Consider the following 18,276-nt stretch of genomic DNA (forward strand, 5'->3'; position numbering starts at 1 on the left):
ATTGCTTTATTACTATAACTTTGTGATACATCTTGAAATTTGGAATGGTAGTCCCTCCTTTAGGTTCAGGATTGTTTCAGCTATATGGGGTCTTTTGTGGTTCCATACAAACTTTAGAATTTAGTTTCTGCTCCCATGAAGAATGATGTGGGGAATCTATGAATGCTTTTTGGGACAATTCTCATTTCCCAATTCATAAGCACAGGAGGCCTTTTTATTTCCTAGTATTTTTCTCAATCTCTTTCTTCAAAGATTAAAGGTGTGTGTGTGTGTGTGTGTGTGTGTGTGTGTGTGTGTGTGTGTGTGTTCTTTTACTTTTTATTAGGTTTATTCCTAGATTTTGTTTGAGGCTATTGTGAATGTTGATGTGTTCTTGATTAATATTCTTTCTCAGTAGAGGAGACTGTGAAGGACACCATGGTTCTGCCCAGAAACCAGACAAGGACCCTGAATGTTTTCTTTAGCAGGTTATTTCCATACAAAAGGCTATCCCAATTTCACCAGTACCCAAGAAACAGCAGTTAGCAAGTCTGGCCAGTTATATGCCTTTCCTTGAAACCTAATAGCTCATTCTAAGTTCAAGATCCTCCTTCAAATCCTGTACACTGACAAATTCAGGAATTTGAAGTTTTTATTTTCAGTTTACTGGATAGAGTAAGCAACTCCAGATACCTTACTGAGTATGTAATAAGGTATATGTACAATGTAAAGGATATCATATTATGTCTTTAAACATTATACTGATCAGTTATTGAAACAAGTCCCAGTACTTCCAAACACTTTGGATTCCATCAGCATTGCAGCTTATCCTTCCTAGTGGTTATTAACAAGTCACTCTCATCCACATTATTGGCTGTGGACAGTATCCTCAAGGGCAGTGCCTGACCTGTGGGACTGTGACTAACACTTCGGAGAATATGCTGTCTTTTATTCCAACTTCCAAAGAGTCACTAATATAGAATGTAGAAAGATAACTGAGGAACAAATAGAGTAGTTCCTATTTTTAGAAGATTCTTAATACTATTTTATTCACATAGCTAATATATTTCAATCATATTCAGTCCCCATTACCCTCTCTTAGCTCCTCCATTAAGTTGATTCCCTTCTTCCTGGCCCCCCCCTCTCTCTCCCTCCCTCCCTCCCTCCCTTCCTCCCTCACTCCCTCCCTCTCTCCTTTCATTTTTTTTCAGCTGACCTGATGACTTTAATTAGGGTTACTTAGATAAGTCTAAGTGTGGAGTTATATGCCTGAGTATAGACTACTATACAACTGAGGAAAATTACTCCTTTTCCCAGAGATGATGAGATTTTTTTAGCAGATGTCATCTTTTTTGCAAGTCTTATGCAGATATCTATAGCTTCTCTGACTTGGTGAGTGTAGCAGCTATAAGTAGGAGATGGACGCAGGTGTCTATTTAGAGTTAAGCTCTCAACATTTATTTTCAGTACCTTGAGCAGGCACAGATCTCTGCATTTACTACAAAGAGAAACTTCTGAAATCAGAGCAGAAAGTTGCCTTTGTGTCTGTATATAAATATAAAGCAGCTTGGAATGTCCATTTAGCAACACATAGTAGTAAGTACCATGTCGTTTCTTCAACAAACTTCCCACTTGAAGAATCCAAATCCAATTAGAACATATCTGATTCTCCCCTATCAGTCGTGCCTCCTGCATCAGTGGGCACATCTTATCTGACAGTTGATATTGTAGCTCACAAGATCCTTTTTAGAATGAGACCAATGATAATTCTGTACTCAGCAACCTACATAGAACCTTCTGGTACTGTGAAAGCTAACTATTGAAGAGGAAGCTTCCAGCTCAGTTTCAATTTCTCCATACACTGCACCCAAAATGTGTAATGTATTCAGGAAAAAGGTCTTACCATGTAATTTTGATGTACAACTAAAGTGGCAAGAGTGTCTATTGATAATTTGAGTATATCCATTGCTAACAAAAGAGGGTTTACTGTAAAAATGAAACTCATGGAAAGTATTAAGTGATATGCATTATATCATTTGGAAGAAGGGAAAAGTAGAAAGTATATTGTGTGGAGAAGGAAGCTATTCAGACACATGATATATTATGGATGATTCCCGCAACCACTAGGTTTCTTACATTTATTCCCTGTTTTAAGTTCTATCTTATAAAGAAATGCAAAATGTGTCCTCTTCTACTATGTGATAAACCTTTGAATATTTGCTATTGTTTATTCAGTTACCCTTTAGTTCACTTGTTATGAATTTGTTCAATGAGTATTTGATCGAATTCTAATAAAACAGGTAGTAATATATGCTTATATCCCCAGCACTTGGAAATCTAACACAGGACTGTAAATTTAAGACCTATCTTGACTAAATAGTGTACCAGTGGAGAGAAAAAGAAGACATATGTACTTTTAAAAAAGAAAAAGAAAACTGGTATTTCTGTCCAGTTACATTAGTCAAACTTTGTTTTCTTTATGATTGTTCATTCATATTTTGTTTCTCTGCAGTTCAACAACATGTTGCTATATTGTGTGCCCAGATTCAGTTTGGTGGGCTCAAAATTCACAGTTCGAACCAGGGTTGGCATTGATGGAATGAAAATTGTGGAGACTCACAATGAAGAGTATCCACACACTTTCCAGGTGTCTGGGAAAGAAAGAACCCTGGAGCTGCAGGCCAGGTAAGAGAGCCAATCATGCCACGGGGGCCTGAAAACATCAGAATACATCATAAATGGTCTTGTGGTGGTAGTCACAAATGAATACCCCAAAACCTCTGAAAATCTGACTAAGTGGAAATTGGGGCACATTGATAGCTCATCATGTCTTTCCTCTGACCCCTGTATTGCCTAGGGCAGAGGCGTGTATACAGTAGGCATCTGTCAAGTGTCTGGAGAGTGGCAAGGCACTTAGGGGATGAGGCTGCTGCAATTTAATCTTGAGACCTGTAGGAAAAGATTCTTTCCTGAGCCTCTTCATCCCTGAGCAATTTCTAATGATTATTAATGCTGAAATTCTCAGTCCTGCTAACAAACTGATAGAAAGACAAGACTGTGAGAGCACGAGATGTAGCAGGAAGTACCACAGGAGAAGCAGCAGCATACCAACAAGGGAAAATGCTGGGTCACACTGTACATAAGTTTCACAAGAAAGAAACATGAATTTAAAACAATAAAATGGGGCCGAACAGGTGACCTGGGAGTTAACAGCACATGCTGTTTTGCCAGAAGACTAGAGTTTGGTTCCCAGCATCTACATCTCACAACTGGATTCTGCAGGCCCTGCACACACATAAGGCATCACTTATATATCCAGGCACATATATGTATGCATAAAATAGTGAATAAATAAATCTTTAAAAATATATAAAATAAAAATTCAACCAACAAACAACTCCTATATGTCTCCTCCAAAAACTAGCAATTCTATAGTAAAGACCAATAGTGAATACAACTTGAAATAACTTTCAGAGAAAGAATTTTTTAAGTAACTTTTTGTGAAATATATTCTTATCACAGTTTCCCTTTCTTTACCTCCTGTCAAATCGTTCTTGCCTCCCCACCTACTAACTCTATGCTCATAAACAATCCCTCTCTCTCTCTCTCTCTCTCTCTCTCTCTCTCTCTCTCTCTCTCTCTCTCTCTCTCCCTCCCTCCCTCCCTCCCTCTCTCTCTCTTTAGATTTTTAAAACTAAAATAAAAAAAACACAGAGATTAAAAACTCACAAAGTTGGAAACTGTAAGCAAAAAACTATTATGACAAAAAACAAACAAACAAAAAACCAAGTGGTATGAGATGAAGATGACAGTCTATAAGAGTGTCATTGAATTCACTTTGTGGTGGCCATCTTCTGCTGGGTGTGGGCCTGCCCTTGGGTCTGGCTAATGTCCCCAGTGAGAGTCCATTGGAGAAAACAGTATTTCCTTTGCAAGTAGATGTGAAGTGAGACCACTTCTTGGTTCTTTTTTCCCTCTCTGGAATAAGAAGTTCACTTTTCTGCCCATGTCACCTCAGTGTCATCTTGCTGGTAACATCCATACTTATACCTGCTAGAAGGAGGAGTTGGCCCCAGCTTACCTAAGGCTGAAACAAACAAAACCACTATTTGATGTCCTCAACTAAATCCCTCAACTTAAAGTTCTGACTTAATTCAGAGTCTACTCAGAGATTTTGTGGGTTTGATATAAGCTTCCTACAAGAAAGTGCAACTTTTCTTTAGTCGGCAAAGAGGAATTTTAATACAGTCAAACAAATTTCCTCCTAAGGAGAATGATTATTAAATTTCACAGTCTATTCATCTGTAAAACCCCCTTTTTGCTTAATTTAAAATGTTTGATGTTGTCCTTAATTTTGTAATGGGTTAGGTATGGTATTAACTGAGCCTTTTAGAAAGAGGCAAGCAGAATTGTTTATCAAAAAAGAAAAACATTATGTAGCTTCCCTATGACTTTTCAAAGATCTTTCACTTTTATTTTGCTTAATTTAATCATAAACAACAGAAGATTTTGGGTTGTTGTCGGGTTTTTAAACATCATACATGAACACTGTATAACATCACTCCCACTGTTCCATCCACTGTCAAGCTCCTCATGTGTCCCATATCCCCAAATTCATGGTCTCCTTTAATTGTCATTATTACATGTGTATACATGTGTATGTCTATGTGTGACTATGACCATCTAGGATTGGATAACTTTTTTGAGAGTTCATTCATGCAGGAAGCTAATTCTGCCTCTCTTAGCACAATTGACCCACTATAGCCCTTCTTCCAGAAGTAAACCTTGTAGACCTTCACTTGCCCCAGTTGGTATTTCAACTGCTATTGTCATTAGGCTTGTTCAGCCACCCATATTGTTGAGATGTCCTGTGTGTGTTGTCCCTGCTGTGCTTAGGGGACACTATCTAACAATAGTTGTCCTGGCCCATGCCTCCTACAATCTTTCTACACCATCTTCCACAATTTTCCTTGAGTCTTGGTGTAATGGTCTCATTGCAGATGTATCTTTTGGAACTGAACACCCCATAGTTTCTTATCTGCATTTTGAAAGATATAGATTTCTATAATGGTCTCTATTCATAGCAAAGTAAGTAGCTGCTCTAGTAAGGAGTGAGGGCTATAGTTACATAAAAATAAATACTTAGAATACAATGGGAAATTATATTTGTTAAAGAAAATAACAGCAGTAGGTTTTCCTCTCCAGTCAATGACCTCTCCAGCCATGGTTGGCTTTACAGTACCAGGCATGAGTTCCCTCCTGTTGAGTGAGTCTTAAGTGGTGCTATTGGTTACCCCCAAGCCTCTATTGTGCCACTATCAACCTTTTGCCCCCTTGGTTTTATTATAGTACATAGGCTTCACTAAGTAGATGTGTTGTTTGCTTTCCTCCTTTGGCAGCTTGGCATAGTGCTTTCAGATACTATGAAAACTAGTCTTTACAGGGGAGTCTTCCAGGTCACATCTAGCTCAATTCTAACAAGTTCTGTGTTCAAAGAATGTTCTCTTCAGCAATGGAATTTACCTTTCAGTTTTGGAAGTAAACTAAAGCCAAAAGCAGTAGCCCATGTTGTTTTGGGACCCTAGCTATTCCTCCAAACAACTTAACAGGAAATTTTCAATGACTAGCATTGGTTTTTATTAGATAGTATATAAGTCTTAGGAACGTCATCCCCTGATATTTTGTATAACTCAAATATATATGTGTATGTATGCATGCATACATATGCACATGGATATATACATACACAAAAATGTTTCTATAGACTTACTCAATGTTACCCCAGGTCTTTTCAAACATACTTAGAATTATTTATCCTTCCTCCCTCCATCTCTTTTATTACCTTCTCTTTCCCCCTCACCACTTAAAGCCCTCTCCCTATTCTTTGCACTTCCCCCTTTATAATACTGTGTCTCTGTATCCCTACCCTGTAGTCCATTTTAATTTTCCTGGTTCCTGCAGTTACATCAGGTTATATACTCACATCTGATGATTCAGAACTAGGATCCACAAATAAGAGAGGACACATGATATTTGTCTTTCTGGGTCTGAGTTTATATTTTCCACATCCAGCTGTTCACCTGCAATTATAAGATTTTTTTATACCTAAATATGCCATTGTGAATATTAACACATTTCTGTCATCCATTCATCAGTTGAAGGGCATTTAAGTAGTTTCCATTTTCTAGCTATTATAAGGAAGCAACAGCGAATGTGACTCATCACATACCTGTGGCCTGGGATACTGAGTCTTAGTAGACATCTACCAAGGAATGCCATGGCCAGGCCTTATGTAAAGTGATCTACTTTAGCATTCTGAGAATTCTCCAAACTACTTTCCACAGTAACAGAACCAATTTACACTCACATCAGCAGTGAATACAGTTCTCCTTTCCCTGCAACTTCTCAAGTGTTTGTTGACAGTTGTTTTCTTGAATTTCATCCATTCTGACTAGGATAAGGTGAAATTTTAGTTGTTTTATTTTGTATTCTCTAATTACTTAAATTGTTCAACACTTTTTAAAATATTTCTTAACCTATTTTGTCTTTTGATAACTAAATTCAGATCCATAGCCCATTTTTAATTTGGTGTTTTGTCTTTTTGCTCTTTAAATTCTAAATATTAACTTGCAATCAGATGTATGCCTAGCAAAAGTTCTGTCCCATTTTATGAGCTTCCTCTTCATGCAGTTGACTGTTTTCTTAGCAGTGCAAAGGCATTTTAGTTTAATGAGACCTCATTGACCAACTATTGGCCTTAATTCCTGAGCAAATGCCAATAGTCCTTTCCTATACTTCTAATGTGCAAGCCTTTAAAACACTTCCTCATAGTGTGATGACCCCAACCATAAAGTGATTTTGTTGCTACTTTATAACTATAATTTTGCTATAGTTATACTAATATTGCTCAAACTATTCCTCAAAAGAATAACAGATGGAGCACTACCCAATCCCTTCTATGAAGCCATTATTACCTTTATACCTAAACCACACAAAGACCCAACAAAGAAAGAGAACTTCAGACCAATTTCCCTTATGAATATCGATGCAAAAATAATCGAATTTTTGCAAGCCTAATGCAAGAACACATCAAAATGATCATCCACCATGATCAAGTAGGCTTCATCGCAGGGATGCAGGGATGGTTCAATATACAGAAATCCATCAATGTAATTTGCTATGTAAACAAATTCAAAGAAAAAAATCACATGATCATTTCATGTGATGCTGAAAAGGCATTTGACAAAATTAAATACCCCTTCATGATAAAAGTCCTAGACAGATTAGGAATTCAGGGCCCACACCTAAGCATAGTAAAAGCAATATACAGGAAACCAGTAGCCAACATTAAACTAAATTGAGAGAAACTTCAAGCAATCCCACTAAAATCAGGGACTAGAAAAGGCTACCTACCCAGTCTCTCCCTACTTATTCAATATAGTACTCTAAGTCCTAGCCAGAGCAATCAGACAAAAAAAAGGAGGTCAAAGGGATACAAATTGGAAAGGAAGAAGTCAAAATATCACTATTTACAGATAATATAATAGTGTATTTAAGTGACCTCAAAAGTTCTACCAGAGAACTACTAAGCCTGATAAACAATTTCAGCAAAGTGGGTGGGTATAAAATTAACTCAAACAAATCAGTAGCCTTCCTCTACTCAAAAGGCTGAGAAAGAAATTAGGGAAATGACACCCTTCACAATAGTCACAAATAACATAAAATATCTTGATGTGACTCTAGCCAAGCAAGTGAAAGATCTGTATGACAAGAACTTCAAGTCTTCGAAGAAAGAAATCAAAGAAGACCTCAGAAGATGGAAAGTTCTCCTATGCTCATGGATTGGCAGGATAAATGTGGTAAAAATAGCCATTTCCTGAAAATAATCTCCAGATTCAATGCAATCCCCATCAAAATTCCAACTCAATTCTTTATAGAGTTAGAAAGAACAATTTGCAAATTCATTTGTAATAACAAAAAACCCAGGATAGCTAAAACTATCCTCAACAATAAAAGAAATTCTGTGGGAATCACCATCCCTGACCTCAATCAGTATTACAGAGCAATAGTGATAAGAACGGTATGGTGTTGGTACAGAGACAGGCAGATAGATCAGTGGAATAGAATTGAAGACCCAGAAATGAACCCACACACCTATGGTCACTTGATCTTTGACAAAGGAGCTAAAACCATCCGGGGGATAAAAGATAGAATTTTCAACAAATGGTGCTGGTCAAACTGGAGGTCAGCATGTAGAGGAATGCAAATTGATCAATTCTTATCACCCTGTACAAAACTCAAGTCCAAGTGTACAAGGATCTCCACATAAAACCAGATACACTCAAACTAGTAGAACAAAAAGTGGGGAAGATCCTCGAACACATGGGTACTGGAGAAAATTTCCTGAACAAAACACCAATGGCTTATGCTCTAAGATTAAAAATTGACAAATGGGACCTCATAAAACTGCAAAGCTTCTGTAAGGCAAAGGACACTGTCATTAGGACAAAACGGCAACCAACAGATTGGGAAAAGATCTTTACAAATCCTATATCTGATAGAGGGCTAATATCCAGTATATACAAAGGACTCAAGAAGTAAGATCCAGAGACCCAAATAACCCTACTTAAAAATGGGGTACAGAGCTAAACAAAGAATTCACAGCTGAGGACTATTGAATGGCTGAGAAGCACCTAAAAAATGTTCAACATCCTTAGTCATCAGAGAAATGCAAATCAAAAGAACCCTGAGATTCCACCTCACACCAGTCAGAATGGCTAAGATCAAAAACTCAGGTAGCAGCAGATGCTGACAAGGATGTGGAGAAAGAGGAACACTCCTCCATTGTTGGTGGGATTGCAAACTGGTACAACCTCTTTTGAAATCAGTCTGGAGGTTCCTCCAAAAATTGGACATTGCACTATCTGAGGACCCAGCTCTATCTCTCCTGGGCATATAACCAAAAGATGCTCCAACTTACAACAAAGATACATGGTCCACTATGTTCATAGCAGCCTTATTTATAATAGCCAGACATTGGAAAGAACCCAGATGCCCTTCAACAGAGGAATGGATCCAGAAAATGTTGTACATCTGCACAATGGAATATTACTCAGCTATCAAAAACATGACTTCATGAAATTCATAGGCAAATGGACTGAACTAGAAAATATCATCCTTAATGAGGTAACCCAATTACAGAAAAATACACATGGTATGTACTCACTGATAAGTGGATATTAGCCCAAAAGCTCAAATTACCCAAGATGCAATCCACAGACCACATGAAGCTCAAGAAGGACAACCAAAATGTAGATGCTTCACTCCTTCTTAAATGGGGGACCAAAAATATTCATAGAAGGGGATATGCAGGCAAAGTGTGGAACAGAGGCTGAAGGAATGGCCATTCAAAGCCTGTCCCACATGAGTATAAAGCCCATATATATACAGCCACCAAAACTAGTTAAGATTGATGAAGCTATGAAGTGCATGCTGACAAGAGCCTGGTAGCTGTCTTATGAGAGGTAAAACCAGAGCATGTCAAATACAGAGGCAAATCCTAGCAGTAAACAATTGAACTAAGAATGGGATTCCATTGGAGGAATTAGAGAAAGGATTGAAAGAGCTGAAGGGGCTTGCAACTCCATAAGAACAACAATGCCCACCAACCAGAGCTCCCAGGGACTAAGCCACTATCCAAAGACTATACATGGACTGACCATGGCTCCAGCTGCATGTGTAGCAGAGAATGGCCTTGTTGGGCACCAGTGGAAGGAGAAGCCCTTGGTCCTGCCAAGGCTGGACCACCAGTATAGGAGAATGTCGGGGCCATGAAGGGGGTTGGATGGGAAGGGGAACATCCTTGTAGAAGAAGGGGAGAGGGATGGCATGGGGGCTTATGTCCAGGAAACTGGGAAAGAGATTAATATTTGAAATGTAAATAAAAAATATCCAATAAAAGAAAAATAAGAAAAAAGAATAATCATAATACTTTTTGAGATTAGACTTTAATGGTTTTTAATTGTCATATATTTTTGAAATTATAATATCATCTTTGATCTTCTAATATGTCAACACACAGAATCTTCTGCTAGATACAACTAGACAGTGGTTGTTACATCATAGTTTACTTTCAAATTGTAAGGGTACCAAAATGAGTATCAAATATATGGGTACCAAAGTTAGACAGCAGTCTGATCCTGCATTAAGAAGTACTAGAGTCGGGGTTGGGAATTTAGCTCAGTGGTAGAGCATATGCCTAGCAAGCACAAGGCCCTGGGTTCGGTCCCCAGCTCCGAAAAAAAGAATAAAAAAAAAAGTACTAGAGTCTCTTTAATTATTTCCAAAGTACTCCTGTATTCTCTAGGAATCCAGAGTGACATTAAACCATGCTTTCATTCACAAATTGTAATTGTTAATGTTTTCTTCACTCATTTTAGCTTTGTTTTCTTTTAGTTCTGAGCAAGACAAAGAAGAATGGATCAAGGTACCTCTTTTATTCTATTTTTGGTTTTTGGACCTCTATGCATAAGGAATGTATACATTGGGGCCTGGAGCAATAACTGGGTTTAGTTCCCAGGATTTACATGGTAGCTCAAAACTATAACTCCAGTTCCAAGGATGCAACGTCTTCTCACCTCTTTGGACAGCAGATATACATGTGTTGTAAAATACATATACCAGGCAAAACACTCAAAATACATTTTTTAAAAAGGAATATATATATAATTAGATTTTTAATATATAGTATAAGAGCAAGTTCATTTAACTTTTAAGATGATTCTCATAGTTATTTATGTGATAAAGCATATCTGTTAATGTGTGTATGATACTATAATGTATGTTTTGTATTTAATTGACATTTTAGGCACTTCAAGAGAGTATTGATGCTTTTCATCAAAGGCATGAAACCTTCAGAAATGCAATTGCAAAGGAAAATGACATTCCCCTAGAGGTTTCTGTAAGTTCTTAACTTTAAGATCTTTCATCTCTTGTGTTTTCAAAAGTGCTGTCTAATCATTTCATTAACGAAACTTTTACCTTGCAATCCCAAAGTAGGTTGTTAAGGAATAATGTAATTCTCTCCTGAGTGTCTGGAAGTGCTTTGAAATTTTTTCTTCTCCTCCTAGATCTTGAGTATCAGAACATGGTTTGAATAACATTGATAATGTGCTATTAAAAGGAATGATAGGCTGGGCAGTGGTGGTTCATGCCTTTATTTCCAGCACTCGAGGAGGCAGAGACAGGCAGATCTCCGTGAGTTCAAGGCCAGCCTGGTCTACTGAGTGAGTTCCAGGACAGCCAGGACTACACAGAGAAACCCTATCTCAAAACAACGAACAAATATATACATGTTCTATTAAAAGTCTTCCTATCTTTCCCATGTAGACTGCTGAACTAGGAAAACGAGCCCCAAGATGGATACGTGATAACGAAGTGACCATGTGCATGAAGTGCAAAGAGTCTTTCAATGCACTGACCAGGAGGCGGCATCACTGCCGGGCGTGTGGACATGTGAGTGAAGCTTCTTTATTATCATGGTTGTTACTCGTGTGTAGGTGAAATAAAATCATCAGCCTGGAAACAAAGAAGCCGTGAACAATCATTTAGTTAGGAAGTGTGTTTTGGAGTTAACTATACACAAAGTACTATCCTGTCCCATGAAGAAAGGAATATGGTCAACAAAATGACTCCTGGCTTCATGGGTCATTGTGAAGAAGAAAATAGATAAGAATTCAAATAAGTATGCATGGAATAAGAAAGAACCAGAAAGTTGAATTGGAGAGTATTAGTAATGGAAGAATTCAGACCAAGTTTAATTAGACAAAAGAAGGCCTATGTGAGGGAGTAATACTTGCTTAGATGTGTGAAAGGAAGACTAGCAGGGAATCCTGTGGCTGGGCATGATAATTTAAAACAAAATGTGACAGGGATGTAGTTAGAGTGTTAATAATCAAAGAAGCCGATGTGTTTGGAAAGGCAAGAAATGGAAACTGCAGTGCAAGTGAAAGGGACATCTTTTGCAAGGTAGACAGAGTCCTCTCTTTTAACAGAAGGGGAAAGGCAGGTGCAAGTATGATAAGTGAATTGGATGGGATTTTACTGTGTGGGCATGTTAGTAGTGAGAAATTGGGGAGTTTAAGGTCAGAGTTATATTTTTATTGAATTGGACAGAATGATCAGCTGAAAGTAAAGGAGAAAGGGATGTGTACTGGAGAGGAGGATAAGTCGAGAGGAAGTGAAGGTTGCAATGACACAGGTGGACTCATTACCCTTTGGAAATTTCTAGTTAGAAATCCAGACAGACACCAGGCAGCTTAAAGGGCAAGGATCTTTTTTTCCATAACAGAATTCAGCAATGCAGACCAGAGAAGGTAAAGGACAAGGTTCATAAAGAATACGAGTAATGAAAACACAAAGGAGAATTATAGATGCCTGCCTTAGGGAACAAATAAAGGACGTTGTGACAAAATACTGGAAACAAAGATTTCTGTAGTTCAATGCCACATGGGAATGGACACCTGGGAGCATGTTGGAAAAATGGGGCGTGTTGGGGAAGGAGGAACAGTATTCCAGGTTGACACTGAGTCCCTGGTGATGATACATTTGTTCAGTGGGCGACCCTAACAACAGAAAGCTAGAGCAGAGAGACTGAGAATGGCACCAGCAGCAGACACTTGAAAAGTCTGAGTCAATAAGGTAGTCACATGAACACTAAAACACCAGGCCCGGGAATGAGCTAATGATACGTTCTTATCACAGTAGATCACAGATGCTGTCACCTCGAGCATCCTCAAGGCCCATTGCTGAGAGCTACTGGGACCTTGGTAGGCCTTGGAAAATAAGCAGAAGCCCTGGGGCAGAAATTGAGGCACAATGCAGTTTATTCTGTCTCTGAGATGAGGCTGGGTAAGCAGACCTAGTAAGGTGCTCCCAGCTACCTCCTCTGGTAACATGACAGCCAATCAGACAGAATGAGTCTTAGTTTGTTCTCCTTTATAGTTAAACTTTCCTGCATTTCTTTTTCTAACACTGAGATTAAATGTAGTGAGGCAGTTTATAGTCAAAATTAAATAATAAAAAAAAAAAAAAACACAAGTATCTCAGCATGAACTGTTTAAATTGATTTTGGGGTTTGTTTAAAATGAATTCCTCACACCCACGGATCCCGGCCCGCAGCAGCTCTCTGCTCCCAGACCCGGTGAGAGAGAGACCCAACCGCCTGGTCAGGTGGGCACTCCTGAGGCTGCAGAGCGGAAGAGACCACCAACACTGCTCACCCCTGCCCACATCCCTGGCCCAAGAGGAAACTGTATAAGGCCTCTGGGCTCCCGTGGGGGAGGGCCCAGGAGCGGCAGGACCCCTGCCTGAGACACCTCCGGAACCTGAAGGGAACAGACCGGATAAACAGTTCTCTGCACCCAAATCCCGTGGGAGGGAGAGCTAAACCTTCAGAGAGGCAGACAAGCCTGGGAAACCAGAAGAGAATGCTCTCTGCACACACATCTCGGACGCCGGAGGAAAAAGCCAAAGACCATCTGGAACCCTGGTGCACTGAAGCTCCCGGAAGGGGCGGCACAGGTCTTCCTGGTTGCTGCCGCTGCAGAGAGCCCGTGGGGAGCACCCCACGAGCGAACTTGAGCCTCGGGACCACAGGTAAGACCAACTTTTCTGCTGCAAGAAAGCTGCCTGGTGAACTCAAGACACAGGCCCACAGGAACAGCTGAAGACCTGTAGAGAGGAAAAACTACACGCCCGAAAGCAGAACACTCTGTCCCCATAACTGACTGAAAGAGAGGAAAACAGGTCTACAGCACTCCTGACACACAGGCTTATAGGACAGTCTAGCCACTGTCAGAAATAGCAGAACAAAGTAACACTAGAGATAATCTGTTGGCGAGAGGCAAGCGCAGGAACCCAAGCAACAGAAACCAAGACTACTTGGCATCATCGGAGCCCAATTCTCCCACCAAAACAAACATGGAATATCCAAACACACCAGAAAAGCAAGATCTAGTTTCAAAATCATATTTGATCATGATGCTGGAGGACTTCAAGAAAGATGTGAAGAACTCCCTTAGGGAAACACAGGAAAACATTAATAAACAAGTAGAAGCCTACAGAGAGGAATCGCAAAAATCCCTGAAAGAATTCCAGGAAAACACAATCAAACAGTTGAAGGAATTAAAAATGGAAATAGAAGCAATCAAGAAAGAACACATGGAAACAACCCTGGATATAGAAAACCAAAAGAAGAGACAAGGAGCTGTAGATACAAGCTTCACAAACAGAATACAAGAGATGGAAGAGAGAATCTCAGGAGCAGAAGATTCCATAGAAATCATTGATTCAACTGTCAAAGATAATGTAAAGCAGAAAAAGCTACTGGTCCAAAACATACAGGAAATCCAGGACTCAATGAGAAGATCAAACCTAAGGATAACAGGTATAGAAGAGAGTGAAGACTCCCAGCTCAAAGGACCAGTAAATATCTTCAACAAAATCATAGAAGAAAACTTCCCTAATCTAAAAAAAGAGATACCCATAGGCATACAAGAAGCCTACAGAACTCCAAATAGATTGGACCAGAAAAGAAACACCTCCCGTCACATAATAGTCAAAACAACAAATGCACAAAATAAAGAAAGAATATTAAAAGCAGTAAGGGAAAAAGGTCAAGTAACATATAAAAGCAGACCTATCAGAATCACACCAGACTTCTCGCCAGAAACTATGAAGGCCAGAAGATCCTGGACTGATGTCATACAGACCCTAAGAGAACACAAATGCCAGCCCAGGTTACTGTATCCTGCAAAACTCTCAATTAACATAGATGGAGAAACCAAGATATTCCATGACAAAACCAAATTTACACAATATCTTTCTACAAATCCAGCACTACAAAGGATAATAAATGGTAAAGCCCAACATAAGGAGGCAAGCTATAACCTAGAAGAAGCAAGAAACTAATCGTCTTGGCAACAAAACAAAGAGAATGAAAGCACACAAACATAACCTCACATCCAAATATGAATATAACGGGAAGCAATAATCACTATTCCTTAATATCTCTCAACATCAATGGCCTCAACTCCCCAATAAAAAGACATAGATTAACAAACTGGATACGCAACGAGGACCCTGCATTCTGCTGCCTACAGGAAACACACCTCAGAGACAAAGACAGACATTACCTCAGAGTGAAAGGCTGGAAAACAATTTTCCAAGCAAATGGTCAGAAGAAGCAAGCTGGAGTAGCCATTCTAATATCAAATAAAGTCAATTTTCAACTAAAAGTCATCAAAAAAGATAAGGAAGGACACTTCATATTCATCAAAGGAAAAATCCACCAAGATGAACTCTCAATCCTAAATATCTATGCCCCAAATACAAGGGCACCTACATATGTAAAAGAAACCTTACTAAAGCTCAAAACACACATTGCACCTCACACAATAATAGTGGGAGATTTCAACACCCCACTCTCATCAATGGACAGATCATGGAAACAGAAATTGAACAGAGATGTAGACAGACTAAGAGAAGTCATGAGCCAAATGGACTTAACGGATATTTATAGAACATTCTATCCTAAAGCAAAAGGATATACCTTCTTCTCAGCTCCTCATGGTACTTTCTCCAAAATTGACCATATAATTGGTCAAAAAACGGGCCTCAACAGGTACAGAAAGATAGAAATAATCCCATGCGTGCTATCGGACCACCACGGCCTAAAACTGGTCTTCAATAACAATCAAGGAAGAATGCCCACATATACTTGGAAATTGAACAATGCTCTACTCAATGATAACCTGGTCAAGGAAGAAATAAAGAAAGAAATTAAAAACTTTTTAGAATTTAATGAAAATAAAGGTACAACATACCCAAACTTATGGGACACAATGAAAGCTGTGCTAAGAGGAAAACTCATAGCGCTGAGTGCCTGCAGAAAGAAACAGGAAAGAGCATATGTCAGCAGCTTGACAGCACACCTAAAAGCTCTAGAACAAAAAGAAGCACATACACCCAGGAGGAGTAGAAGGCAGGAAATAATCAAACACAGAGTGGAAATCAACCAAGTAGAAACAAAAAGGACCATAGAAAAAATCAACAGAACCAAAAGTTGGTTCTTTGAGAAAATCAACAAGATAGATAAACCCTTAGCCAGACTAACGAGAGGACACAGAGAGTGCGTCCAAATTAACAAAATCAGAAATGAAAAGGGAGACATAACAACAGATTCAGAGGAAATTCAAAAAAATCATCAGATCTTACTATAAAAACCTATATTCAACAAAACTTGAAAATCTTCAGGAAATGGACAATTTCCTAGACAGATACCAGGTACCGAAGTTAAATCAGGAACAGATAAACCAGTTAAACAACCCCATAACTCCTAAGGAAATAGAAGGAGTCATTAAAGGTCTCCCAACCAAAAAGAGCCCAGGTCCAGACGGGTTTAGTGCAGAATTCTACCAAACCTTCAGAGAAGACCTCATACCAATATTATCCAAACTATTCCACAAAATTGAAACAGATGGATCACTACCGAATACCTTCTACGAAGCCACAATTACTCTTATACCTAAACCACACAAAGACACAACAAAGAAAGAGAACTTCAGACCAATTTCCCTTATGAATATCGACGCAAAAATACTCAACAAAATTCTGGCAAACCGAATCCAAGAGCACATCAAAACAATCATCCACCATGACCAAGTAGGCTTCATCCCAGGCATGCAGGGATGGTTTAATATACGGAAAACCATCAACGTGATCCATTATATAAACAAACTGAAAGAACAAAACCACATGATCATTTCATTAGACGCTGAGAAAGCATTTGACAAAATTCAACACCCCTTCATGATAAAAGTCCTGGAAAGAATAGGAATTCAAGGCCCATACCTGAACATAGTAAAAGCCATATACAGCAAACCAGTTGCTAACATTAAACTAAATGGAGAGAAACTCGAAGCAATCCCATTAAAATCAGGGACTAGACAAGGCTGCCCACTCTCTCCCTACTTATTCAATATAGTTCTTGAAGTTCTAGCCAGAGCAATCAGACAACAAAAGGAGGTCAAGGGGATACAGATCGGAAAAGAAGAAGTCAAAATATCACTGTTTGCAGATGATATGATAGTGTATTTAAGTGATCCCAAAAGTTCCACCAGAGAACTACTAAAGCTGATAAACAACTTCAGCAAAGTGGCTGGGTATAAAATTAACTCAAATAAATCAGTAGCCTTCCTCTACACAAAAGAGAAACAAGCCAAGAAAGAAATTAGGGAAACGACACCCTTCATAATAGACCCAAATAATATAAAGTACCTCGGTGTGACTTTAACCAAGCAAGTAAAAGATCTGTACAATAAGAACTACAAGACACTGAAGAAGGAAATTGAAGAAGACCTCAGAAGATGGAAAGATCTCCCATGCTCATGTATTGGCAGGATTAATATAGTAAAAATGGCCATTTTACCAAAAGCAATCTACAGATTCAATGCAATCCCCATCAAAATACCAATCCAATTCTTCAAAGAGTTAGACAGAACAATTTGCAAATTCATCTGGAATACAAAAAACCCAGGATAGCTAAAGCTATCCTCAACAATAAAAGGACTTCAGGGGGAATCACTATCCCTGAACTCAAGCAGTATTACAGAGCAATTGTGATAAAAACTGCATGGTGGGCTGGGGATTTAGCTCAGTGGTAGAGCGCTTACCTAGGAAGCGCAAGGCCCTGGGTTCGGTCCCCAGCTCCGAAAAAAAGAACCAAAAAAAAAAAAAAAAAACTGCATGGTATTGGTACAGAGATAGACAGATAGACCAATGGAATAGAATTGAAGACCCAGAAATGAACCCACACACCTATGGTCACTTGATTTTTGACAAAGGAGCCAAAACCATCCAATGGAAAAAAGATAGCATTTTCAGCAAATGGTGCTGGTTCAACTGGAGGGCAACATGTAGAAGAATGCAGATCGATCCATGCTTATCACCCTGTACAAAGCTTAAGTCCAAGTGGATCAAGGACCTCCATATCAAACCAGACACACTCAAACTAATAGAAGAAAAACTAGGGAAGCATCTGGAACACATGGGCACTGGAAAAAATTTCCTGAACAAAACACCAATGGCTTACGCTCTAAGATCAAGAATCAACAAATGGGATCTCATAAAACTGCAAAGCTTCTGTAAGGCAAAGGACACTGTGGTTAGGACAAAACGGCAACCAACAGATTGGGAAAAGATCTTTACCAATCCTACAACAGATAGAGGCCTTATATC

The 18,276-nt window shown here is 39.0% G+C and overlaps 1 protein-coding gene across 5 annotated transcripts in view; it reads left to right on the top strand.

Moving 5' to 3' along the window:
- Fgd4 (FYVE, RhoGEF and PH domain containing 4) overlaps window positions 1-18,276 on the top strand; it is a 151,009-nt gene that overhangs the window by 118,950 nt on the left and 13,783 nt on the right. For all 5 annotated transcript variants that reach the window (NM_001415054.1, XM_039087982.2, NM_001415055.1 and 2 more), the window contains 4 exons: window positions 2,492-2,664; window positions 10,435-10,465; window positions 10,847-10,939; window positions 11,368-11,493. In NM_001415054.1, coding sequence (NP_001401983.1) covers window positions 2,492-2,664; window positions 10,435-10,465; window positions 10,847-10,939; window positions 11,368-11,493 — 423 coding nt within the window. The remainder of the gene's footprint in view (window positions 1-2,491; window positions 2,665-10,434; window positions 10,466-10,846; window positions 10,940-11,367; window positions 11,494-18,276) is intronic.

This window comes from Rattus norvegicus, chromosome 11 (genome assembly GCF_036323735.1).
Source record: "Rattus norvegicus strain BN/NHsdMcwi chromosome 11, GRCr8, whole genome shotgun sequence".
Taxonomy (NCBI): Eukaryota; Metazoa; Chordata; class Mammalia; order Rodentia; family Muridae; genus Rattus; species Rattus norvegicus.